Consider the following 26096-nt stretch of genomic DNA (forward strand, 5'->3'; position numbering starts at 1 on the left):
CTGCCTGCAGCCGCGGCCTGCGAGGGGCTGTCCCGAGGGATGCGCTGAGATGCTTCATCCTCTCAGCCGAAAACGCCGACTCTCAAACTTCTGAGCTGGCTTTCCCCCCTGTGAATAAACAAGAGAGACACTTGGGTACCCCAAGAAGAGCTTTCTAGGAGATCAAACCACAGCACATCTCTCCCCTCATGATAACCATCTTCCACCCTGGGCAAAAGCAAGGCCAAGTGACCTCTCCACGCTGAGCCGTGGGGATGGGGCACGATGCTAGGGGTCAGTTTGACCCCCAAAGCAGAGATGCTGTTGGTGTGCCCAACCTGCTGTCCCTGTGGCAGCTCGTTCCTCTTCAGCAAATGAGTCTGCTTCTCCTGCTGGGACATTCATCTCTTCTAAAAGTATTAGCTGATAGTCACTGAGCTGCCACCATCCAAACCACCAGTGAGGCAGCTTCTGGGTGATAAGATGAAAGGTGATGAGCAAGACTGGAGGATCACACAGAATCACAGCACTTTAGATGTTGGAAGGGACCTCCAGAGATCATCCAGTCCAACCTCCCTGCCAAGGCAGGATCCCCTAGGGTAGGTCACTCAGGAATGCATCCAGGTGGGTTTTGAAAGTCTCCAGAGAAGGAGACTCCACAACCTCTCTGGGCAGTCTGCTCCAGTGCCACCCTTACTATACGAAGTTTCTCCTCATGTTGGGGGTGAAACCTTCTCTGTTTCAATTTCTAGCCATTGCTGCTTGTCTTATTGCTGCTGACCAGTGAAAAGAGATTGGCCCCAGCCACTTGGCACCCACCCTTCAGATATTTGTATACATTGATCAGAGCTCCTCTCAGTTTTTCTCTTCTCCAGACTAAACAGCCCCAGGGCTCTCAGCTGCTCTTTACAGGGGAGATGCTTAAGTCCCCCAAGCATCCTTGTGGCTCTCCACTGGACTCTGTCCAGCAGGTCCCTGCCTCTCTTGAACTGGGGAGTCCAAAACAGTCCACCCATTGAATCTGTATCTTTCCAACCTAGAGAGAGGAGTGTTACTGGGGACTAAGTCAAAAGCCTTCCAGAAGTGCAGATCGATGACATCCACTGCCTGCCCTTTGTCCGCTGATGCAGAAAGCCATCAGCTTGGTCAGGCAAGACTTGCCCTTAGTAAAGTCATGAATCACCTTCCTGGTTCCTCAGTGTGCTTTAGCAGAGCTTCTGTGGGGGGATCTATTCCATGATCTTCCCAACATGGAGGTGAGGCTGGCAGGTTGTTAGTTCCTTGAGTCTTCCTTTCCAGCCTTATTTAAAATGGGTGTAAATTTCCCCTTCTTTTAGTCTCCAGGGGTACCAGCTGACTGCCAGGGCTTTTCAAACATCACTGGCTTGATTTATCCATCATAAGATGGACTGTAAATGATAACAGCTAGCACTGTCACCACAGCAGAAGCTGGCACAGGTCATGGTGCAGGGGAAACAGTGTGGTCCTTCCATAGACGAGTTTCCCTTTTACTTTGACCTGCCCAGTTTTGCTCTTACTTTCCAATCTGACTTGTCTCTCCCTCTGTAATGAGAATACTGAAAGCAGATTTATTGGTGGAGAGTGGCTTTGTAACTATCAGCCAATTCCTCCAGGACTCTGGGAAGGAGGCAGGGAGCAGAACTGATTGTGCTTCATGCCCTGTGTTTTGAGTCAGACCCAAGGAAGCTGCCCATCATTGGTTTTGCCTCTCCCCCCAGTGCTAATTCTCAAGAGCTCATCCCAGCACCTGCTCATCACCCACTGTGCAGGGGCAGTGGGCAGGAGTTGCCCACAGATGTCCAAGTTGCTGAGCCAAGGCATGTCCACACCACCTGGAGCAGCTGCTCCTTTAATTAGCTGTGGAGGCTGTGGCCACCAGGTGCATGGGGCTCTGTGTGCACATCGGGCTTGAGGTCATCTGCACTCTCCTTGTCGTGGTAGGCCTGATAGACCCAAAATAGGCTTATACATGGAGGTGCTTTGAATGAGACCATCAGAGCCTCTGCTCTCCTTCTTACAGCAGAAGCAAGCCATAGGAGTGGAAAAATCGTGTTCAGCTGAAGTTTCTCATTCTTTTCTTATCAGCTCCAAGATGGTGAGTCTGTAAAGATCAGGAGATTCATTTCTTTCCTTGCTGTGACTGAACTGTCTCCATTTATATCGTGGAGCACTTGCAGTGTGCATGTGTTTGTGCATGCCTTTATTTAGCTTGATCTCTGCCATGGTGTCAAAATACATAAACTAAAGCTGGCCTGGGGCTCTTTGTGGCATTGAGACCTTCACAGAGGATTTTCTCTCTGATTTGTGGAATCTGGCCCTTTGGCAGCAGGATGCTGGGCACTGGGAGATGGCAAAGGCAGTGTCAAACTATCCATGGTCCCCCGGTTCCATACATGCGGAGGAGCTGCTCCTCCCCAGGGAGATGGTTTGAGGGGAAAAGAGGAACTACGAGGCAAAGGAATGAAAATAACCATTCTGGGAATGTAGTTAACTAGCCTGGGTTGCAGGGACAGGGAGTGGGAAAGGGCCATGTGAAAGGAGGGGGAGAGATAGTAAAGTCCAGAGCTGTAGTGTACCCCCAAAATAATAGCCTCAAATCCTTCTGTGGTGAGCCCAACAGCACAAGAGATCTGATCTGGCAGACACCACCCAAAGCCACCCTCATCCTTAGTAGAAAATCTCCCACACTTGGTGTGTTGAAGCCAGAAAGTTGATCTCTCTCTCTGGGAAGCAGTGAGAGTTGGAATGAGATTCCTCTCTGACAGTGCAGTTCCAGAGCTGCCAGGGCTGTGCTAGTTTGAGCCTAGCTGGGATATTTTGGTGAGAAGAATTAGATGCTAGGCTGTGAAAAGGAAACAATGGTGATGGCTGCTGCACTCATAGGTTTGCTGAGATGGATAAAAACAAGAACAGAAACATGGATAACAGAGTTGCTCTCTGGATCTGGCTGCCTCCCTTCTCTTTCTAACCTGCTGTCTGTGTAACTAATCCCTCTGCTTCCTAACCCCCCTGGCTGATCCTCCAAATGCACCTTGAGGGTAAGGCAAAGTCTGGGATAAGGTAGAGGGGTGAAAAGGAGGTAGAAGGGTGGTTGGGAGCCCCTCCTGGGGCCTCTAGTTTCTGGGAGGGCTGCTGTGTTTCTGTATTACTTTTTAACTTGTCTGTCTACAGCTGTGTAGATTGCAAACACCTGCTTGTGTATTGTGCTAAGCTGTAAAGTTTCATTCTAATTGCCAGCTCAGCTGAGTCTAGTCTGGGTGATTTCATAAGAGTGGGGAGTGGGTAACTCTCAAACCATCACATGGGGGAGGGAAATTTCAATGCAAATGCTTACAAAGTGGTATTTGGGCTCTTTTTGCTTGCAGCTGGGGCCTTTGGACCCCTCGGTACAAGAAGACCATTGAAGTGATGGAGTGCATCCAGAGAAGGACAACAAAGCTGGTGAAGAGAGCACAAACCTTGTAAGGGACCTGGGGTTGTTTGCCCTGGCTAAAAGGAGGCTGAGGGGAGACCTTCTCACTCTCCACAACTCCCTGAAAGGAGGCTGGAGTCAGGTGGAGGGTTGGAAACCAGCAAGAGGAGAAGAGGAAACACCCTCGAGGTGCAGCAGGGCAGGTTTAGGTTGGATATTAGAACAAACTTCCTCACTGAAGAGGTTCTCAAACACTGGTCTAGGCAGCCCGGGGCAGTGGTGGAGTTCCAGTCTCTGGAGGGACTTCAAAGCTGTGTAGCTGTGGTGCTGAAGGAAATGATTTAGTGGTGACCTGGCAGTGTTGGCTTCCAACAGTTGCACTCTGTGACCTTCAACCAAAACTATTGTATGAGTCTGTGGTGGTGATGCAATAGGAGCCTGTGTTGGCTCTGGGTGCCGCATGCTAACACCCAGGAATGCAGATCTCTCTGTGGTGAACTGAGACCTAGGACATCCTAAGGGTCACTGAGCTGAAGAAACCCCTCAGAAAGCACTGATTTTAGTAATGTGCAGGTATGTGCAGCCACCATGGGCTGAGGGTTGTCCTTCCCCACCCTGTTGCTGTTCATGGTCTGTCTGTCCATCTGTTAGGAGAGCACTGCAGTGATGGGGACAGGCACAGGAGCAAACAGCAGGTGAGGTTCCAATCAGATTTATTTAGACATAAAGGAGGTAACTGCATTTTGAGTCAAAAATGAGACACTTGAGATGAGAAATGCTTCTGACTGAAAATGTGAAGGAAACAGAGCATGGGAGGGGGGAGGGGGCTGTCCTGCCCTCCCTCTTACCAGAGTGAGGACAGAAGCTCTTGGTATGGACTTTGCAGTATGAGGAAAGGTAAAAACTCATTTTGAGGGAGACTTCATCACAATGTGAACTGACTTTCAACCACAGTAATTCCAGGGTTAACTTCTGCTTATACAGGTAAAAGAGAAGTAGTTTGCTTAACCAGAGAGCTATGCTTTCAGTGATGCCAAGTAGATCTGTTATTACAGTGGTGCCCTACACACCAGCTCAGCTGGGGATGGCATCCAGGTCCACCAGAGCCTACAGACAGAATGCACTGGGTTCTGATGCAATACAGCCTCACAAAAAGGGCATTTCCTGGCAGATAGTGCCTAAATGACAAGGGAAAGGTGTTTGGAAAAGACATGAGACCTCCCTCTTTGTCAGCAGAGAAGGGATTTAAGAGGAAAAAAGAATCCCTGCCCTGTGTATGAGCTGAGGTGATGCTGAGCCAGCCACACCGGTACCCTGTGGAGGGGGAACGCCTTGGTGCAGCTCCAGCAGCTAAACCGTGCAGTGGCTTTACAGAGGAGTTGCTTTGGGCATCTGACTATTGAGCATGAGGGAAAGCAAAAAGCAGATGCTTGCTCAAGAAGCATCTGTCAGTAAAGTTCTTCCACAAAGCTCTCAGGTAGTGCTAATGCATCCCAGGATGGGACTCTGTGGTGTCACCATGCCACGCTTGGGCTAACCTGATTAGTGCTGGGACTGGGCCTGTTCAGTAGCCTTACTGATGATCTAGACCAGGGGACTGAGCCCAGCATCAGTAAGTTTGCAGATGACACCAAGCTAGGAGCAGGTGTGGAACTGTTGGGGGGTAGGAGAGCCCTGCAGAGGGACCCTGCCAGACTGGATGGGTGGGCAGAGGCCAATGGGATGAGATTGAACAAGGCCAAGTGCAGGGTTCTACACTTTGGCCACAACAACACCAAGCAGCACTACTGGCTCGGGATAGAGTGGCAGGAGGGCAGCCAGGCAGAGAGAGGCCTGGGTGTGCTGGTGGAGAGGAGCTGAAAATGAAGCAGCAGTGTGCCCAGGTGGGCAGCAGAGCCAATGGCATCCTGGCCTGGGTCAGGAGCAGTGTGGCCAGCAGGACAAGGGAGGTTCTTCTGCCCCTGTACTCAGCACTGCTCAGGCCACCCCTTGAGTGCTGTGTCCAGTTCTGGGCTCCTCCATTCAAGAGAGATGTTGAGGTGCTGGAAGGTGTCCAGCAGAGGGCGACAAAGCTGGTGAGGGGCCTGGAGCACAGCCCTGTGAGGAGAGGCTGAGGGAGCTGGGGGTGTGCAGCCTGCAGAAGAGGAGGCTCAGGGCAGAGCTCATTGCTGTCTACAACTACCTGAAGGGAGGCTGTAGTCTGGTGGAGCTGGGCTCTGCTGCCAAGCAACCAGCAACAGAACAAAAGGACAGAGTCTCCATTTGTGTTGGGGGAGGTCTAGGCTGGATATTAGGAGGAAGTTCCTGGCAGAGAGAGTGATTGGCATTGGAATGGTCTGCCCAGGGAGGTGGTGGATTCACCATCCAAGCAAAACCTGGCTGGGGCACTTAGTGCCATGGTCTGGTTGATTGGCTAGGGCTGGGTGATTGGTTGGGCTGGCTGAGCTTGGAGGTCTCTTCCAACCTGGCTGATTCTCTGATTCTATGATCTGCTGAGCCTCAGTGTTGCAAGCACAGCTGCATGGTGCATGCCAAGGAGCTGCACTTCCCCATTAGCTCAGCCTTCATGAGAAGAAAGCAGAGCCATGTGGTAATGCTGAGCACAGCCAAAACAATGTCTGTGTGTTTGGGCCTGCTGGGCTCAAACATTTTCCCAGAGCACTGGTTTTTCATTCTTGCATCAGACCCACATGAGCAAACATAAACAGGATTTTATACTTTACATAATCCACCCAGCTTGTGTTTGCTGTTACACACAGGGAGCAATGCTGCCTGCCAGCAGCTACAGAATAGCTCACAATAAATATCAGGACAGAAACTTACAAGTTAAATGAGATACAGTTAAGTTGTTGATTAAAAAGACAGCCATAGTCTAAGGTTACAAAAGACTAAATACTGCTTTTCTAGTGTGCTTTTCTCTGCATTGCTCACTCACCTGCCAAGTCTACACCAGGAGGAGCATCTAGGAGAGCTCAGAGTCCTTTTGTGGCAATGGTCAGAGATCAGGGGAATGTAAGCAGGCTTAATGAGGAGAATTAGGCACAGGGAATGTATGCAGATGGCTGACAGAGGTCATGCCCCTGCACGAATGGAAACCTACAACATTGTCCTAGCAGGGAGGCTGTTACAAGAAGGACCTCTCTGTTTCCCACTCTCGGTCCTTGTTTCTTCTCCCAGCTCAGTCATGGGCTCTGCTCAATGTGGGCTTGCAGCAGCATGACAATGTCCCCATGGGCAGCTTGCTGGGCCAGTGACAAGGCTGAGTTACCATCCTGTGGGGAGGGAAGAGATGAAGACATTAGTGTGGCCAGCAGGAGTAGGGAAGTGATTGAGTCCCTGCACTCAGCTGCACCTCAAATACTGGGCTCAACTTCTTCCCCTGTACTCAGCACTGCTCAGGCCACACCTTGAGTGCTGTGTCCAGTTCTGGGCTTCTCTCCTTCAAGAGAGATGCTGAGGTGCTGGAAGGTGTCCAGCAGAGGGCGACAAAGCTGTTGAGGGGCCTGGAGCACAGCCCTGTGAGGAGAGGCTGAGGGAGCTGGGGGTGTGCAGCCTGCAGCAGAGGAGGCTCAGGGCAGAGCTCATTGCTGCCTGCAACTACCTGAAGGGAGGCTGTAGCCAGGTGGGGTTGGGCTCCTCTGCCAGGCAGTCAGCATCAGAACAAGGGGTCAGAGTCTCAAGTTGTGCCAGAGGAGGTCTAGGCTGGATGTTAGGAGGAAGTTCCTGGCAGAGAGAGTGATTGGCATTGGAATGGGCTGCCCAGGGAGGTGGTGGAGTGGCTGTGCCTGGAGGTGTTGAAGCAAAGCCTGGATGAGGCACTTAGTGCCATGGTCTGGTTGATTGGACAGGGCTGGGTGCTAGATTGGACTGGATGAGCTTGGAGGTCTCTTCCAACATGGTTGATATATTATCATTATTATTACTATTATTACTATTATTATTACTGGGCTCAGTTTTGGACCCCTCATTACAAAAAGGACATTAAAGTGCTGGAGCCTGTCCAGAGAAGGGCAACAAAGCTGGTGAAGGGTCTGGAGAACATAGCTGGTGAGAAGTGGGGAGTGTCTGAGCCTTACTTTGTCTGTCAGCATGACCTGGCAGCCAGGCTGGGCCAAGAGCAGCTTGACAATGTCGGCACTGCCCTGCCTGCAGGCCACCATCAGCGCCGTGGTCCCCTCCTCATCCTGCAGGTTGACATCAGCCTGGCAGGAGAGAAGGGCTTGCACCATGTCGTCCCGCTCGTGGCTGACCCCCAGCATCAGGGCAGTCTGGCCCCCCTGCAAGCACAAAGGGAGAGGATGAGCACCTCCAACACACCAGCCTCGTATAGCCCTATATAGTCCTATAGCTGTAACATCCAGGCTGTTACATCATCACCCTCATCATCAATAATAGACAAATAAATCCTCATCATCATCCATATTATTATGTGTTGCCAGCAGGACCAGGGCAGTAATCATGCTTGTGTTCTGGGCACTGGCAAGGCTGCACCTCAAATCCTCTGATGATTCCATATTGCACATTTTAGTGCATATGATTATTATTAGCAGCAGCATGGCCTAGCCACCTAGCCCCTAGCTGGGTCCTCCTGGCATGTCTAACCTTTACAGTTGCTTGGAAGTGGAGCTGGATGATTCCACTGTCATGTCTGAGACTGCAAGTCATGACTCTGAAGCACTGCTCACCAGCAAACCTCCCTAGATCCCACACTGCTCCTCCTTGGCATCACTTCTTCAGACTTCACATTTTTTAGCTCAGTAAAATGATTTTGCAAAATGTTGAGCCTTTGTTTGCTTGCTCCTTGGATGAGGCACTTGGTGCCATGGTCTAGTTGACTGGCTAGGGCTGGGTTGGACTGGATGAGCTTGGAGGTCTCTTCTAACCTGGCTGATTCTATGATTCTCAGGCTACGAGTTCAGCAGGAGTCCCTTTGCGGATGGCTTTGCCCACAGCCATGGCACAATCCCGTGTGGGGGCCAGGCTCAGTTTTCCATGCGCCAGCAGAACTGTGGGAACACACCTGGGCTGCTCGCAGGTTGACATCTCCCTCCTTCAGCAGCTTCATCACCACCTCCATGTCCTCAGCTGTCTCAGCAACTGCCAGCGGGGTGAGCATCACGGCCGTGTAGCCGGCGCGGTTCTGCAGGTCCAGGCAGCACACACCTGGTGGGTGATGCACCCACAAACACAGATTGATGTCAGCTTCTCGACCCAGCAACAGGAGTTTCCATAACCAGACAGCACTGAGCACTGAGATTTAGCTCTGTTAAGTGTCTAGTGTCTGTGAGCACAGCATTAAAGGGCCCTCAGTGCACTACTGCAGTTGTGGAGGTCAACTTCATTAACTTTGAAGACCATCTCACAAAACAAAGAAAAGGGGAGGGGATAATTAGTGCCTTGAGTTGTGGAGCTTTGGGCCGTTTGCTTTGATTCCTGCAGCGAATGGGAGGGTTAAATCCACCCTGGCTCAGTTTCACTCACTTTTCACCCCCAAAGAGTCTATTTCCAACTCCATCACGAGGAATGAGCCGTGTCTAACAGGCTGGGGCTCAGGGCCAGCCTTGTCCCAAGGGCTCGGCCGCCTGGGGCACTGAGCTGCAGGAGGGGACAAGCCTCCGCGGCTCCGCACGGCAACAATCAGGGTACAGATGTGTATGATAATCTGCCATTTCCCTAACATTGAGCAGATTGTCTGGCCCATGAGAAAAGGCCAAAGAGCCTTTATTCCTCGGCGTGGGGGACACAAGCTCAGCTGAGACTTCTTTCTTTGCAGCGGGAGCCCAAAGTTCAATAGTTTAACACAGCCTTTTTCTGCAGGGCTGTGGGGATGAGTTTGTTACCCTCTGCGCTGCTTTGAGGCTAATTGGAGTATTTTAATGAGAGAAATTAGATTATAGGCTGTGAAAAGGAAACAATGGTGATGTCTGCTTCACTCATAGGCCTGCTGAGATGGATAAAACTAAGAACACAAATATAGATAAGACAGTGTGTGAGAGTCTTTAGCTATTGGAGTCGGTGCCTCTGCTTTTCTTCCTGGGCTTTGGCTGCATAACCCAACTAATTCTGCTTCTACCTCCCCTGGGCCGATCCTCCAAACTCACCTTGCATGTAAGGCAGGCTCTGGGATAAGGTAGAGATGTGGAAGGGTGGTTGGGAGCCCCTCCTGGCAACTCTGGTTTCTGTGAGGGCTGTTGTGTTTCTGTATTACTTCTTGTCTATTTCTGTATGTATTGTAAATACCTGCTTGTATATTGTGCTAAGCTATAAATATAAAGCTTCGTTCCTTTAACTTCCAGCCAGCTGAGTCCTGTTCCAAGCTATGATGTGACATTTGCTGCTACAAGAAGCTGGTGGAGCCGTGCCATCCCACCTGGACTGTGGCTGTGAGAGACACCCCTCAACCAGAGGGGATCCTGAGCCATCCCCAACATCAGACTGCAAAGATCTCAGGGTATGTTGCTGTTCTGAGAGCACCAATGAGCTTTAATGACCCTGAGGAGCCTCAGCTGGGATTCCCATGCCTGTGTTCATGGGGCCCAGGGCCAAGCTATGGGGGAGGATGCTGGTCTTCAGACCAACAGTGCCTGCTGGGTGGCACCTGGCCTCATGCCTGTATCTTGGGTGGACCTTAGCCCCACATATGTTTCCTGGATGGACCTCAGCTTGGTGCATGTCTACTGGATGACTCCCATGCCTGTAAGCTGTAGCTGGTGCCCAGGCCCACCTCTGTCCCATCTCCTTTTTCTCATGACTGAACTCCTTGAGAGGACCCCGGACCTTGTTCACCACCTGCCACATATGGGACTGTTGATGGGCATCAACTACTTAGCTCTACACACCATGGTCATCTAAAGTCCAGTGGCAAAAGTGACATAAAGTAACTGCCATATCCCCCCCGCCATGGCTGAGCAGAAAGGCTGTTCCTACCTGTGTCCAGCAGGAGCTTGGCAATTGGGAAGTTGGAGTGGGAAACGCTGTAGTGAAGAGCGGTGTTGCCGTTCCTGTCAGCCAGGTTCACCACCATCTCCAGGAGCTGGGGCTGGATGGCTGCCAGCTCCTGGAGATACTCTGCGAGCACCTCCGTGCTGGAGTTCTTGTGGCTCGACAGCCGGAACCACTCCTGGGAGACAGCGCTCAGGACGTGCCGCTAGAAACACCGAGGGCTCAGCGTTACCCTGGGGCAGTCATCCAGCCAGCCGGGGCCGCCCTTCTCCTCGCCCCACGCCACTGCCTCCTGTGCTCTGGCGTCACTCAGCTGCCATATGGCTTGTGGGGTTGGGATTACTGCTACAACTCAAGGGGAAAGGAATCTCCTGTGGTGGCTTGAATGAGTAAGCAGAGAAAGCATTTTCTTTTTTTGCCTTTTTCCCCCTTTCTCTTTCTTTTTGGCTATTCAGAATGACTCAGAGGCCACCTCCCTCCCCTCTCATCACAAAGCTGGCTGTGGCATGCTAGAGCGCAGCCTGCAAAGAGCCACAAAGCTCATCTTACCCATTAAAGTGTAACAGAGGGTGGGAACCACATCTGAAATGGGATTGAAAAATAAGCAGCAATCCGTACCAGATGCTTGTCACTTGTGGTCCTGATTTCTGAGAGGTGCTTGCTGAGGAGCTGGCAGTCGGCAAGGAAAGCTTCAGAGGGTTTGGATCTGAAGGGAAAAACGCTTTGGTAAATCCACCGTGGGGCAGAACTTGCAGGAGGGACTGAAGCAGGCAGGAGAACACACAGGCGAGGTCAGAATACATTCAACACTTCTTTAAGTGCTTAACTTCACAGACACAGGTTGCCCTGCTAACTCGCCACAGGTACAGTGCTAAGCACTTCAAGAAGTGTTTCAGCCTGGACTTGTAGATTTTTATGCTCAACTTCACCTGTTAGGTGAATCCTTAAAAAGGTGGGGGAAAAAATTGTATTCCTGACTCTGCAAAGAACTTCAGTGAGGAATTTTCCATGAGGGGGGAGAAATGAGCTAACTCTCCCCAAACGTGACTCTCTCCACCTTTCACACAGTCAAGTCTAGGGCCTAAATCAATCCCCATTAGATTCTGTAGTAACTCAAACATTATTTAACTCTTTCAAGCCTTTTCCCAAGTCTGTGGAGGTCAGCAGCTGCCTTTCCACCAAGCAGACAAAGTCCTACCCCAGTCCTGTAGGAGCAACTGAGTGCAGTGCTGTGAGTCTGAGGGACAGCACAACCATGGGCTGGTTTTCTGGTTACCTGTCAGCCTTCTGCTGAGTGCAAGGTGCTGCTTCTGTTGACGGTTCCTGAAGGCCATCATCCTCACATTTCTCCTGTGAGGAGGTCCCTGGTGAAGCCTCCTTGCTGTCACCTCCATCTTCCACCTGTGTGGGCTCCAAATTGTCACATCTTCTCTCCGTCTCACTCTCCATGTCACCATCTGATGGGCTGTCCTCACAGCTTGTGTCTTCACTTGAAGTTGTCTCATAGCTATTTGAGGACACCACATGTTATTCACTCCTTCCCCAGCTGCAACTGCAGGGCCTGACCAAGACTCATTGAAGACACCCACTGACTCCAATGGGCCTTGGATGAAGCCCAGAGTGATATGCAAAGTTAAAAGGTTAGAGCCACAAGCAAACTTGAGGTTTAGTCTGGAGGGTGACAGAAGCAGTTAATTAGCAGCAGGCAAGGTTACTTCAGGGATTACTCGTCTGGTTTAGAGGGATGTCCATCACACAAGACCCATCATGGCCAGTGGAGGGTTGTGTGGCACCTCCCTGCTGAGAGCTGCCATCATGCTGAGGAAAGCGAGGACCTTATGGCAAGGGCAGCCTGTCAGCAGCCTTGAGGACCGCTAGACAACATCTTGGTTTTCAGCTCCAACATGGACCTGAGGCCACCATTTCAGCTGCTCTACTAGACAGACTTCTCTTCTGGTTGTCCATAAGTATTAATGCCAACAGCATCTTCCACAATCAGAATGTTTCACTCTGAGGCACCGCCCAAAGCTGCTCTTGAACTAGTTGAGAGTCCTCTGCTTGCTGAAAGTTGTACCTATTTCAATTGGCAGAAGAAGGTCTAAGCAATAGGAGTAACACCTGATGAACCCAACAGCAGCAGCCATCAAGCTGGGAAGCTGGAGAAGCATGGCAGCAGAAACCAGCATCCAAACTTGCACACATAGCTGTTTGCAGAGTGAAAGGGCAGTGCAATGCATCCTGCCCTCCTCATGCCAGCACACACACTGCTTGGTAGAAGATGTGCCAGTGCTGCTCTTAGAGCTGTGTCTACAGCACAGGCTGGTGCATCTAGTTAGCTCGAAGACCAAAGACTGTTAGATACTGGATACACAGGGAACAGGGGGCTGGAGCACAACTTTAAAATATGTCTGCTTCACCCCTAGGTGATTCCTTACTGACTGAAATAGTCTTTTTTCAGCCCCTGAACCAACTTTTGTTTGGCTGTGGCTGGAGCATGGAAGCAGGTTAGCAGCAGCGTGCCCATCCAGGCAATGCTGACCTCCTCTAAAACCCACCAAAGTTAGTGGGAATCTTCCCATGGACCCATATGGGTATGGGATGAAGCCTCAAAAGATGGTTGAGCAGAGAGTCTTCAGGGTGTCCCTCACTGCTCTGAACACACCAACACCTTTTCTGCAGGGTTACTGACAGGTTATCAAGTGCTGGATTAAAGAGAGAAAAGAGGCTCCATTTCAAATGGCCTTTTAATCAAGAGGTTTGGAGGAGAGAAGAGGGGGAAGAGAAGAATGACTCCTTCAGCCATAGAGAGGACATCACATGTTAAAAAGGCAGTTTTATCTTCTGAACAGATGCTTACCCACCATTTACCCCAACAAACTGAAGATTCTTTTTGGTCTCATTGCCTTCTGCATGGAAACCACAACCTTTCTTTTTCATGATAGATTTAAGACTTGTGGTTGGAGAAGTTTCTAGCAAAATACAAAATGAGAGATTAATTAAGCAGGTGTGCCATGATTGTCAGTGATCCTTCCCAACATCTAGCAACAAACTACAAAGCAGTTTACTTCATCTTATGTCTTGCAATGCTATGGATGAACCTGCCCTGCCACCCTTAAAATGTGAATCTCAGACACCTCCAAGGGACTAGGAATATAAAGGCAGGGCCTTGGGAATTAGATATGTGCCCTGCAGGTATAAGATATATTTGAGAATATATTTTTTGTTCTGTCTTTTAAAATAGTAATATATTGGCAATCTCCTATATACACCTTCTAAATACTACATGGATCAGTCCTTCACAAAATGATACAATTGTCAGGGCTGGAAGGGACCTCAAGGACCATCCAGTTCCACCCCCTCTGCCATGGGCAAGGATACCTCACACTAGATCAGACTGCTCAGAGGCTCATCTAGCCTGGCCTTAAAGACCTCTAGGGATGGGGCTTCCACCACCTCCTTTCTGTGAGGCTTTGAGTAGTCTCACTATGTACTGCTTACAAGTAATCACAGAGTTATAAGGGCTGGAAGGAACCTCTGGAGACCATCCACTCCAAACTCTGCCAGCGCAGGTTTGCCTAGAGCAGTTTGCACAGGACAGCACCCAGGTGGGTTTTGAATGACTCCAGAGGAGGAGACTCCACTACCTCTCTGGGCAGCCTGTTCCAGTGCTCTGCTTCTCAAAGTAAAAAAGTTCCTCCTCCTGTTTAGATGAAACTTCTTAATAGGTCACTTATCTGTTTGCAAGGCCTCTCAAACCACGAACAGGCAACCTTTGGTTTTGGATCCTCATCTTCATATAAGCTAAAATTATTTGAGACAAAGAGCTACAAGTGGGGATGGGACTTTGCCCAGCCTTGTTGCTGAGTTAGCTTGAACTAGGTTTGGTTCTGGTAAACTCCATGCTGATATACCCCAGATGAGCATGAAACCCATATTCTTGCTCAAACCAATTACAAAACCAGCTTAATTGGTGGAACAGTCACAAGTGCAGCCACTTTTGGAAGCTGATCCTGCATATAACCGAGCTGCAAGCTTTATCAGCTCCTAGGTGGGTTTGTTTTCTTTTTATCATTTAAGATCACATAGCTAATGAAGTGCAGAGATTTGCCTTCCTCATACACGTTTCAGAGGAGAGGCTATTTCTGATCTGACAGGTACTCATCATCCCACCTCATCGCTCCTGCTCAACACTTGAAGAAATGGGAAGATTTGTGGCCTGGCCACGTTGAGCCTATGCCAGTATTATTTACCCAACTGTTGATAGTGTGTGTTGGAGTTCTCCTTATCGGCAGGCCCTCGGGTAGAGTAGGCAGACAGCAGCGAGTTTAAGGAATTAACTAACTGGTTCTGGATGGAGCTGAGCTTGGAGGCCGGCTGCTTGATAGCGCTCGCTAGCTCGGGGTAGCCGTGCTCCAGACACAGCCACTGCTCCTGCAGAAGCTCCTGGATCTTTTTTACATATTGGCCAATGGGGTCAACAGCTGGGAGATCCTCGTGGCCAGGGGGACCTTCCTCTTCCAGCCCATCTGGAGGTTTATCTCCTGCCTCCTTGTCACCCACGTCGGAGCCGTTCCTCGTTGCTCGGTAGCTTTCCGTGGTGGCCGCGCACGCGGTGAGAGCCTGGGCACGGCAGTCACTCCTGTGATTCTGATTGGCGTCGCCGAAGCGCTCAGCTGTCTTCAGCTGGGTGGAGCATGGGGCATGAAGTCCAGCCTCAACGTCGGCTTCACCCAAATGTCCAGGTCCTGCTCCACTGACACTGGCATGGGCATCTGGCAGTCCCTGATCTCTCCAACCGCCCACCTCCATCGTCTGTGTGTTCTCGTTGTCTGTTCTCTGGATGCTGCACCCTATGGATTTGGTGGAGACTGGGATATTCACATTGATGCCTTTATCATGGGCTTGCTTGGCCCTGGTTACCTCTGAGAGGTCGGTGTTCACTGCAGCATCCTGGCACTGCAAAGCCCCACTGCTCTGCCTGGGTGGCAGCTTGCCCTCTTTGGTGCTTTCCCTAAGCAGCTTCTCTTCCAGCTGAGCTTTGGAGCTGGCCAGTAACTTAATGCTTTTTTCCTTATCCTTGATCTCCTGACCTTGCTGCTCCAGCACTGCCTTGATCTGCTCTAGCTCTTCCTTCTTCTTGCCCAGCTGGTCCTCCAGAGCAGCAATGCGCTGCATCAGCCTGGCGACCCCACCAGGCTCTCCAGCATCATGAGGCTGAGCAACACAGCCCTCTTTGTTCTCTCCAGCCTTGACACTCCCCTCCTCTGCTTTCTTCAGCATTTTTGGAGCTACTTCACTCACACTTAGCTCCTTTTCCCCAGGGCTCATGTTCTCCTCTGCAAGCTGGAGGACAGCCAGTGAGGCTTGTTCACTCCTAGCCAAGGTGGAGCAACCACCGTCATCGACGGCATCGCTCTCCTCACTTCTGCTCTCCATCACCACCTGTAGCTGTGGTGCCGCGGGATGCTGAGTCTGCCAGTGGGGCTGCATCTGTCCCAGCCCTGGGCTCCCTCCACCAGGATGCTCCTTCTGCCCCACAGAGACATTTTGCTCCGAGCTCATCTCCTGGGGGAGATGTAACATGATGCCATTGGAGCTGGGTGAACGGGCTGTAGGGTGAAGCACACTTTCGGAACCTCTCTGGTCATGGCAGTGCTGGGGAGGTGGGCAGAGAGGCGAGGGCACCCCCCCATCCCCTGGCAGAGGCTGGCCAGGTAGCAATGCAGCCGGCATGCTGGAGGCTCGCAGCAGCTGAGGCCGCCCCAGCTCTACCTGCCGCCGCGTCTCGGCCAGAAGCGCTTTTCTCCGGTAACTCGGCTCATCAGCCGCGGGAAGGGCTGCCTCGCCGGGCAGGAGGGCACGAGAGGTCTCCTCTGCTCCCAGCGATGCCTTGCGCTGGGGGAAGGAGCAGGTGTCCGTCCAGCTCTTGCTGGGAGCGGACGTGCAGCCGCGGGAGCCGTTCTCAGGCAGGCTGAAGTTTCGGGGCAGGGTGCTGAACTTGGGCTGCTTGGCTTTCCGGTGGACGTGAATCCTTCTGATGGTGTTCCCTTTCTCGATGTCATCCACGTACTTGAGGAAGTCCAGGTCCAAGTGAAAGCCGTAGGGTGTCTCCACAGAGTAGGGGAGGCTGCGGGGCTGCTCCCTCTCCCCGTTGGGCTTGGGTGGCTGGCCATCTGCTGAAACAACCCCAAACAAACCCAAGAGATGCTTCAGCCTTGGAGACAATTAAACATGTGAACAAAGAGCATGTTTAGAGCAGGATGAAACCGTTCCCTGCTTTGTTCACCTCAGCTTCAGGCAGGTGAAGGGCTGCAGGTCACCATCATGTTGCATGTGGCCTTGAATGACCTGTTCTAGTGGGAGATGTCCCTGCCTATGGTGGGGGGTTGGAACTGGTTGAGCTTTGACGTCACTTCCCACCTAAACCATTCTATGATTCTATGATTGTGGAGGCTTCTGCAGCTGTGCAGAGATGCAGCAGCACATGCAAAGGTCCGATCCAGTTTCTCAGAGGTGGATCAGGTAATTGTTGCATGGAGGAAGCTGAAAGTTTGCTGAAATCGTGGCTGTGATTGGCAATTAAGCAAAGAGCAGGTTTTGCAGGTGCAGCTACGCACCTGCTTCAGTGGGAAAAGCTGCCTGACGAGTAATAGATCCAGCTCAGAACCAGGAGGTGGAACCAATCTGTAACAACTGCATTTTTCAAGGCATTGGGTTTGGTTTTCCCTTTTCAGTGGCATAAGCAGTGCACATTAAGCAGCAAAATCATTGCTTTGTTTCATCTGCAAACACCGGGGCATAAACCATCCCTTGGAAATGCAGGCAGCAGCAGCTGGGGTGAAGCAAGTGCCTCCCAAGGTGACCTGCTGCACGGCACCCAGCACAGCTTCTACCTGAAGAAAATGGCCACAGAAATGCGTGCCAGCATGTTTGCCCACCTGCTGTCTGAAGCAAATGGCATGGCTCCAGCAGCACCAGGTTCCCAGACTGATACAACTTCATGCAGTCAGATGCAGGCTGCCAAAATTCACCACTGCCTCCCACCCGAAATTTGTGTCACTGAATCAAAGAATCACAGAGTGGTAGGGGTTGGAAGGGGTCTCTGGAGATCATCCAGTCCAACCTCCCTGCTATAGCACAGGTACCCCCAACAGGTTGTCCAGGATCACATTTGTCCAGGTGGGTTTGGAATCTCTGAAGAAAAGGAAACTCCACAACCTCTCTGGGCAGCCTGCTCCAGAGCTCTGGCACTCTTACAGCAAAGAATTCTCTCCTTAAGCTCAAGTGAAGCCTCCTGTGTTCTAGATTGTGCCTGCTGCCTCTTGTCCTGTCACTGCCCACCACTGAAAGAGCCCAGCCCCATTCTCATGACCTCCACCCTTTAGCTCTTGCTGAGCATTGAGAAGATCCCCTTTCAGTCTGCTCTTCTCCAGGCTACAGAGCCCCAGGTTGCTTCTCTATACCTCTCCTCATAAGAGAGATGCTCCAGGATCTGAATAGTTAAACCTCTGCACTGCTGCTCTGTTTTCTTTATGCAGCACATCCCTGAAATCAAAATGGTTGAGGCTGCCCTCCACCTCTGAGCAAGCAGCCACAGCTCGGTGAGGATGAAGACGACCAAGCCTGACCAGGACAAAAACTGTTTCACAGCTGCTCTGTCTCCATCCCAGTGCAGCAGCTGTGTGGGGACTGGGAGAATTTGGCACAGCTTTCGGTGCTGCTCATCACAGAGAGGCAGGCACCATTCTGATGGGCAGCAGCACGTGAAAGTCAGAGGAGGAACAGAGAGGCAACATCACACAGGGTAACACAGCACAAGGGCAAAGGCAGGGTGGGAGCAGAGATCTGCCCTGCCTACACGCTGCAGAGGACAGGAGGACGAATATGTGCCGCACCGATTGCCGTGACCATGTTTTTGCTGTGGTTTAGGAGGTCTGCATAATACATGAACCATGCATTTCTCATCTCCTGGCCTTACCATGCCCCTACAGCAGGTTATTTACAGTGTTTCTGGTAAGGAAATTACTTTGGGGGCGAGTTGGTTTTTTTTTTTTCCCAGAAACAAGTGAGCAAACATCCTGTAGCTTCCATACCATCTGTCTTCTCCATGGTGTGGTCCAGTTGGGCCGTCAGTGAAACATCCTCTGACAAGCTAGGGTAGATGAGTCACTTCACCCTTGAAAGAAAAAAACAGACACTTTAATTCCTGTAAAATAGCTCCATGTTCTGAACTTAATCTCTCCTTAAAGCCTCATAACTCTTCTGAGGCAACTCCCCTTCATCTTTCTCATATTCTGCAGCCTGACTGTGTCTGCTAAGCACTTTCAAGATGCTTAGATCAATAGTTCCTGTTTCCAGTGACAACAACTCATGCTTCATAGACACAGACATAGAATCAGTCAGGGTTGGAAGGGCTGAGGGAGCGGGGGTTGTTTAGTCCTTCAAGTGTCTAATTTGGTCCTTGGTGCCACAGCAGCTTGGGAATCCATCTCTGCTTCTTCAGTGCATCCATCCCTTTGCTATGCAAGATTCTCAAGCGTAAGACCAAGGACCTCAAAGCCTGTGCTGAGCCAGCCACAGGCAGCTGGAGACATGTCCAGGACTACTTATTCCAGAACCCTGCTCCCATTCATCTCTTTGATCAAAACATCAGATTCTGAATTCACTTTCTGATGGCAGTGTTTTGCCTAAGAGGGCTTTAGCACTTGACCATGCCTGCAGATCCCCCTCTGAAGGGCCTCCAGCCCCTCACTTCACCTTGTTCATCTTTCTACTTTTTGTTCTGCAACATCCACCAGCAGAACCATCTCTGGAGACCTCTGGCTTCACTGTCTCAGGAGCAACTCTGTCTTGTCAGTCTTCTCCATTCTGCAGCTTCTAACTACTCCTGTTATCACATAATTGGTTTTGCATTGTACAACTCATCTTTCTTCTTGTGGCAACAGCAAGATAACAGGACATGAAGTACAGACAAAGAGGTAGAGGGTATACAGGCGATGCTGTCATTCTCTTCTAGAAGCATTGACCTGACATGCTTTAACTCTAATGAAGACCAGCAGGAAAACAAAGCCAAGTCCTGCCATGTCGTCATCACAGGACACATGTTTTGAGAGAGCAAAACCGTTAAATGAAACATTGAGTTCTGTCATTCAGGTGGGCAAGTTTATTGTCAGTTCACAGCCCTGACAGAAACTTTGGAGGGAGAACATGAAAACTCTCAAAAGCACCTCCAGGGTTGGTACCTCCTTGATGCTTGCATGTCTGGATGGCACCATTGATGCCCACAGAACACCATGGAAACTTCTGAAACACTTTGACCAGCAGCCTCCTGTTGTGCTCTCCAGTTAACCGCACTTGTGCTACAAAGGGTGATTTTTTCCCCCTCTCCTCCTGCCAATAAACAGCCTGTGCCAAAACCAACACAGATCTCTTTCTCAAATGTTGGGGGGTTTGTTTATTTTCCAATAACAGTCAATTATGGAGCACTTACAGACCCCAGCTCCAGTCTGAACAGCTACACTTCACTCTTCCAGGGCATTTATTTAGGAGCTAGTGAATAGGATGCTTTTTCATAACTAGATAATTACATCTAATCAAGTTTGTTCATGAGCTGGCTGAGTCCCAACTCTGCAGCCCAAATTGATACTACAAGTTCTCTCTTTTGACCAATCTACTTCCAAATCACCTCGTGAAAGGATGCTGAATGTTTCCCACCAGCTTGCTCATGTTCTCTTGTCCCCCCTCAGGGTGGCTCAGGCCTGGGGGTGCATGGCTTTGAGCCAAAAAACAAGGTTCTCTGAGATCTTTGAGTCCAACCTATCACCTAACCCTTCTAATTAACCAAACCATGGCATTAAGAGCCTCATCCAGTCTCCTTTTAAACACCTCCAGGGAGGATGACTCCACCACCTCTCTGGGCAGCCCATGCCAATGGGCAATCATTATTTCTGTGAAGAACTTCTTCCTAATGTCCACCTCAAACCTGCCCTGGCACAGTTTGAGATTGTGTCCTCTTGTTCTGTCACTGGATGTCTGGGAGAAGAGACCAACCCCCACCTGGCTACCCCTATCAGGTTCTCTATTTGCTGAGTTGCCCTCTCTGGACTAAAACTGCAGAACACTTATGTCCCTCTCTGGGCAGGCGACATGGCCATGTGCACAGCATCGCTGATTTTCACCTTTCCTAGACAGAAAGGCTGTGAGGAGGATGCATCCAGACCTGAATTAGGTTGCTGTTCTCAAGGCAGGAATAAAGGCAAACAGAAATGGAAACCAAGAAGCCAAAAGGCACCAGCAGGAATAAAGACAGACAGAAATGGAAATCAAGAAGCCAAAAGGCACCAGCACCCTAGGGCTTACTCCCTAGGGCAGCCCATCTGCAGGGACAACACTTTACCTTTTTCACTAGCACTGTCTCCACCACTGCCTCGTTACAGTCAAATTTAATCCCTCTCTTGCTCTGTCCCACTCACCAGGCAATGTAAGCACCCACCTGCTCCCCCCCTCCACTCCAGCCAGCAGAAAGGAGAGAACCATCACACCCCAGCAGATCTAGAGAACAATTCACTCAACCACAAAGACAACGTGTATGGATTTCATTCTCCCAGAGGCTCTCACTAGTCACTTGAAGTTGGAAACGTTTAACCCCGTGCCTGTAAATAAGGTGGCAATCCCCCCTCGCCAAGCCGCACGTTAGCACAGTCTCGTTAGCTGTACCACAACGGCTTTTTGAGCTCTGCCTGTCATGTTCTCCTGCACTGCAGCAACGGCTTTAGCATTTCACGCTGGAAGGAAGAAACTCTGGCTAGACAAGCACCTCGTCGTGTTACCTTCTCGCACTCCCACCTGCAAGCCCACCAGGAAGCAGCAGCGCTTCCCTCCCTCAAAAGCATCTTCTCCCGTGCCAAGAGCTGGCAGCGAAGGGTTTGGGAGCAGCAAACCTGCCTCTTCCAGTTGCTAAAAAAGTTGGTCAGCTGCGCAGTGACCTTGCTCAGAAAGCAAGCACAAGTTTCCAACAAGAAGCACAAAAGAGGGATTAATTTTCCAATAAAGCAGCCCATCGATTTCCCACGACCTTTCCGGGGACAGTTCAAGCCCGCCGTACACAGCGAGTGGCTCCTCGCAGCGTACTTATCTCTTCCATACAACGCAACCCTCCCCCCACCCCGAGCTGGGCTGTCAGCGGGCTGCCTGCTTTATCGGGAGAGCTATTGACGAGACAGTCAATTATTAACGATGGGCTTCTGACTGTACCTGGTGCTGCAGGCTGCGGCCGCAGCTCGCCCTCCGCATGCTGCACCCTCCCGGGCTGAAGGCATTCATTAGTTATGCAGCTGCGCGCCTCGCCCAAGGAAGCGCCAGCGCCCGCCGCGATTAGGAGCCAGCGTCTTGAGAAGCTGCAGAAGGGCTCAGCGTCCCCGATTCATCCTGTTGAAGCCTCGCTCCCGTCAGTGGGACGGAAACCACGGCCCCTCACGTCGCGCCCAGCCAGCCGCCGTCCCCAGGAGATGCTGAACAGGACAGGCTGATGGCAGGAGCGCGGCCGTGCGGAACCGCAGCACGGCGGGAGGATGCTCGGCGCTCCGTGCTGCTGTGAGCGGGGACAGGCAGCCCCCGCCCCAGACTCCCGCGGGTGCCAGTGGGAGACTCTAAATAAAACGTCCCAGCCCTCTGCAGCAAGGTTATCAATGCAAACTTCAAATGGAGGGCAGGGGTCAGCTGGCAGAGCAGCCGTGGCGCGGTTCTGTGCGCCGCGATGGGCAGAGCGCCCATGCCAAGCCCCTGGGCTGGGGTTCCCATCGGGCATCCCGCAGTGCTGCACGCCCAGGCTGACGACAGGGAAAAGAATACTCTCAGCGTCTGCACTGAACTTGCAACAACTTCAGGCTTGCAAAGGCAGAGGGGATCAAACACTGACCTGTGAACTTGCTCCAGGGCTGGCAAAGAAAATCCTGGAAAGTGGAGGCTTGCCACTGGAACCTGGTTCTGCCAGGGGCTTTCACCAAGGACTCACATCACAGAGCAGCACCAGCACCTTTCCCATCGCTTAACAAACAGGGCAACCACAATGCTCACATTAGCAGGGAAAAACACATTTCATGACTCTGCCTGCAGAGCAGAGCTGCAGGCACCCTTGAGGGCTCCCTGTGCTTGTGCAACTACGAAGTGTAAGTTTAACGGATCAAGTTTGAAGAAAAGCAGAGGAGTTTTGCCTCTGCAGGAAGCAAAACAGCCTGGATGTGAAGAGAAACAGCAGCCTTTCTGCCTTGCTAACGTTCCCCAAGGCACAGACGGGTTAACTTCTTGCCCAGGGAATGAAAAATAACCCCCTCCTTTCAGCAGCCGGTTAAACGCCGCCTTTCCCATTAAATGCCGCCTAAATGCCGCCTTTCCCACGCAGCTCCAGCATCCCACACCACAGAGGGACGTGACTCCATGTTGACAGCTTGCTGCTTTCACAAGCAATTACTGTGCTGGGGGTTCAAGAGGAACTTGAGAGCACGCTGGCTTATTTCAGGTCTGCTCCAAATATTTTCTGCTTTAGTTACGCTTGTGCCCCTCTTCCCAAGCGCCTTCCTAGGGGGTTGTTGCCTGTGTTCTCCGTGAGGGGAAAACAGACATAGTTTTATGTGGTGCTGTTCTTCAAGTGAGCCTAAAAGACTTGGTTTGTGTTCCCACAGGAAAGACCCAGCAGGAAGCTTCTACTGGGAGCATTTCTGCATTGCAGTTGCGCATAGAAGAGCTACAGTTGTTCCCAGATGTAATCCTCGTGGGTCTGAAGAAGGTCTTTGGAGTCTATGCCCCTTAAATAAGTAACTATGAATGGATGAAAAAAATGCTAATTAATTATGCATTGGTGCTTGATGGGGCTATGACTGGCTTTTGATTGCTTTGACCAAGGGGCTGGCACAGAGTGGGCTCTGGGCAACCTGATCTAGTTCTTACTGCAGAGGGGGTTGGACTAGACGACCTTTGGTGGTCCTTTCCAACCCAGACCATTCTATGATTCTATGAAATGGGGAAAAGTTTTACCTGGCCGTGGCCTGAGATTGTCCCACAAGTGCGAGGACTGAGGTCATGGCCTGAAATTGCTGCTGCTTTGTGTTAAACACCACAGCTGTCAGGGGGGATTTTGCTTTGCAGTCTGCTCCCATGGATGATAGGAAACAGACAGCCACAAAGCGGCTCAAAAGCTGGCCCACTGGCCCTGGCCCATTCCCACCGTGACCACCACTGCCCTCTTGGATGCTCACAGGGCCAACGGGCAAAGCAGCTGCCTCCCTTCTCTCCCCAAGCAGAACTGCTGTGAGACAGCAGGTTTGGTCTTAACCCCACAGCTCCCCACACCCCTCTGCTACACAGACCCACAGACAAACGGAGCTCATCCCCAGTACCCAAAGGGTTACACCCAAACCTGGTCCATCCAGGCGGTCTGCTGGATTGCACAACAACCAGCCGAGCTGTTATTGCAAGTGGACATACCAGGAATAAGTATAGCCTCTCGGGGAATATTTGTTGCACAGAGTTTTCAATTCTGTTTTCACTGTAAAGGAAGAAAAATAACTCATTTCCAGTCTGCTGGGGACATCCACACGGGTGGGATCTCGGTGGTGCAGCAGTGGGCTGTGAGTGGTTGGTACAGGCATGGGAAGGAGCTTCCTTCCAGAAGGAAGGAAAAAAAACCAAACAAAAAAGAGTTTGGAAACTTTGTGGCATTAAAGTAGTAAATAGAAGCAGTTTAAAGCCCTGGCTCACACTGCAAGAAGTTGTCAGGAGGTTCTCCCAAAGAGAGAGCAAAGAGTCTACAACTACCTGAAGGGAGGCTGTAGCCAGGTGGGGTTGGTCTCTTCTGCCAGGCAAGCAGCAACAGAAGAAGGGGACAGAGTCTCAAGTTGTGCCAGGGGAGGTCTAGGCTGGATGTTAGGAGGAAGTCGTTGAGAGATTGGCATTGGAATGGGCTGCCCAGGGAGGTGGTAGAGTTGCCATCCCTGGAGGTGTCCAAGCAAAGCCTGTATGGGGCATTTAGTGCCATGGTCTGGTTGATTGGCCAGGGCTGGGTGCTAGGTTGGACTGTCTGAGCTTGGAGGTCTCTTTCCGCCTGGTTGATTCTATGAAAGAGGGTTTCTGCTGTAAGAGATCTGGCATCCTGGGAGCCCATCAGCCTCCCTCCTCAGTGCGCTTGGCATCATGCAACCATCGCTGTCAGAAGCCCTGCACCTCCTGGCATCCTCAGAAACAGCACCTGGGACCAGAGTGTGTATGGGCACACTGCTCCATGCTGTCTGTCAAAGGGCAGAAGGCAGGTGAGCAGACCCAAAATTAAAGTGGGGAGGCCAGACGATGCCTGAGCCCCAGGAAGTCTGCTGCTGTAAACCTTTCAGCACCCAGAGGAGCGAGCTGGCATGCTGGATCAGTCCCAGTCCGCATGCACTCGGCAGCCACGCCCGGCTGGGCAGGCTTCCCTCCCTGCTGGAGTTACCCGATGGCACGTGCAGAAGTGCAGCAGGGGCTAGAGCTAGGGATGCAAACCCAGGCACTGATGGGGAGAGCAGAGGCAGCAGGTGAAAAGGCACGATGAGCAAAAGGACAGAAGGCTTTAACCTCTCTGGGAGTAAAATGATGCATAGTCTAGAGCACGAGTCTTGTGAGGAACAGTTCAGGGAACTGGGGTTGTCTGGAGAAAAGGAGGCTGAGGGCAGACCTCATTGCTCTCTACAGTTCCCCGAATGGAGGTTGGAATGAGGTGGGGTCAGTCTCTTCTCCCAAGTAACAAGCAAAAGGACAAGAGAACACACCCTCAAGCTGCACCAGGGGACGTTTAAGTTGGACGTGAGGAAAAATTTCTTCCCTGAAAGAGTTTTCAAGCCCTGGAACAGGCTGCCCAGGGCAGTGGTGGAGTCCCCACCCCTGGAGCCATGGAGATGTGGTGTCGAGGGACATAGTTTAGTGGTGACCTGGCAGTGCTGGGTTAACGGTTGGGTTCAATCATCTTCAAGGTCTTTTCCAACCAAAAGCATTCTTTGATTCTACAGTCCAGATGCCTGCTTAGAGTTCACCCTCTGTCTCAGGGTGTCTGTAAGCACAGCCAGGCTTACAGCAACAGGTACCCTGCAGTGACTGGGCCAATGTTTTCTTGCACAATGAAGGCTGAAGCTCACACAGATGCTGCCTGCCTGGAGCTCCTTGAGACAAGAACTGGGAGCTGGAAGTGGTTGGGACAAGCTCCTTCTTCAACCCATCAGCTGGTGGTTCACTGATGGAGAGGTTTGTGCTGGCCTCCCATCAATGTGCTCAGCCCTCCACCAGCCACCATCCTCTGTGAAAAATTATGTAGGTGAAGCTGGAGAGAGGGGCTGAAAATGGGGACTGCAACAAATCACTCCTTGGCTGGGCAACAGGAGCACTGCTCCTACAGAAAGCACCCTGGAGGCGTGTGGAGCCTCACTGCTGTTAGAGAGAGCAGTGGGCTCCTGAGAAATCTGCATAATGAACCCAGAGCCACTCAATAAAGGAAACGATTGCTTTCAGCGTAAGCAGACAACCCTCGGCAGCCACTGGGCTTTAAACAGCCATTTCAGGCACCTTTTCAAATGGCACTAATAAACTTCTGCAGATGCTGCTTTTATTAAAGCTGCTTATTGCTGTTTAATAAATGCCACCAGCTTCCTTGCCAGCATTTCCATTAGACAGGGGTCAGGATGAGACCCGAAGGTATCAGATATCCAACCCCTCGCTGCCTTTT

At 51.2% G+C, this 26096-nt stretch overlaps 1 protein-coding gene and 1 long non-coding RNA gene across 2 annotated transcripts in view; one reads left to right on the top strand and one right to left on the bottom strand.

Moving 5' to 3' along the window:
• The first annotated feature begins 1892 nt into the window (after nucleotides 1–1892).
• Nucleotides 1893–26021, top strand: LOC135177277 (uncharacterized). The gene is made up of 6 exons (XR_010303007.1): nucleotides 1893–2095; nucleotides 3366–3461; nucleotides 8319–8520; nucleotides 9709–9863; nucleotides 20830–22871; nucleotides 23035–26021. It is a non-coding gene; the product is annotated as an uncharacterized LOC135177277 (long non-coding RNA).
• Nucleotides 5533–26096, bottom strand: part of KANK4 (KN motif and ankyrin repeat domains 4) — a 28049-nt gene continuing 7485 nt past the window's right edge. The window contains exons 2-10 of the mRNA XM_064146996.1: nucleotides 18448–18530; nucleotides 14605–16530; nucleotides 13212–13323; nucleotides 11631–11861; nucleotides 10973–11060; nucleotides 10340–10559; nucleotides 8433–8575; nucleotides 7489–7689; nucleotides 5533–6684 (exon numbers count right to left, since the gene is read on the bottom strand). Of these exons, the coding sequence (XP_064003066.1) occupies nucleotides 6595–6684; nucleotides 7489–7689; nucleotides 8433–8575; nucleotides 10340–10559; nucleotides 10973–11060; nucleotides 11631–11861; nucleotides 13212–13323; nucleotides 14605–16530; nucleotides 18448–18463 (3027 nt within the window). The 5' untranslated portion in view covers nucleotides 18464–18530 and the 3' untranslated portion in view covers nucleotides 5533–6594. The remainder of the gene's footprint in view (nucleotides 6685–7488; nucleotides 7690–8432; nucleotides 8576–10339; nucleotides 10560–10972; nucleotides 11061–11630; nucleotides 11862–13211; nucleotides 13324–14604; nucleotides 16531–18447; nucleotides 18531–26096) is intronic.

This window comes from Pogoniulus pusillus, chromosome 8 (genome assembly GCF_015220805.1).
Source record: "Pogoniulus pusillus isolate bPogPus1 chromosome 8, bPogPus1.pri, whole genome shotgun sequence".
Taxonomy (NCBI): domain Eukaryota; kingdom Metazoa; phylum Chordata; class Aves; order Piciformes; family Lybiidae; genus Pogoniulus; species Pogoniulus pusillus.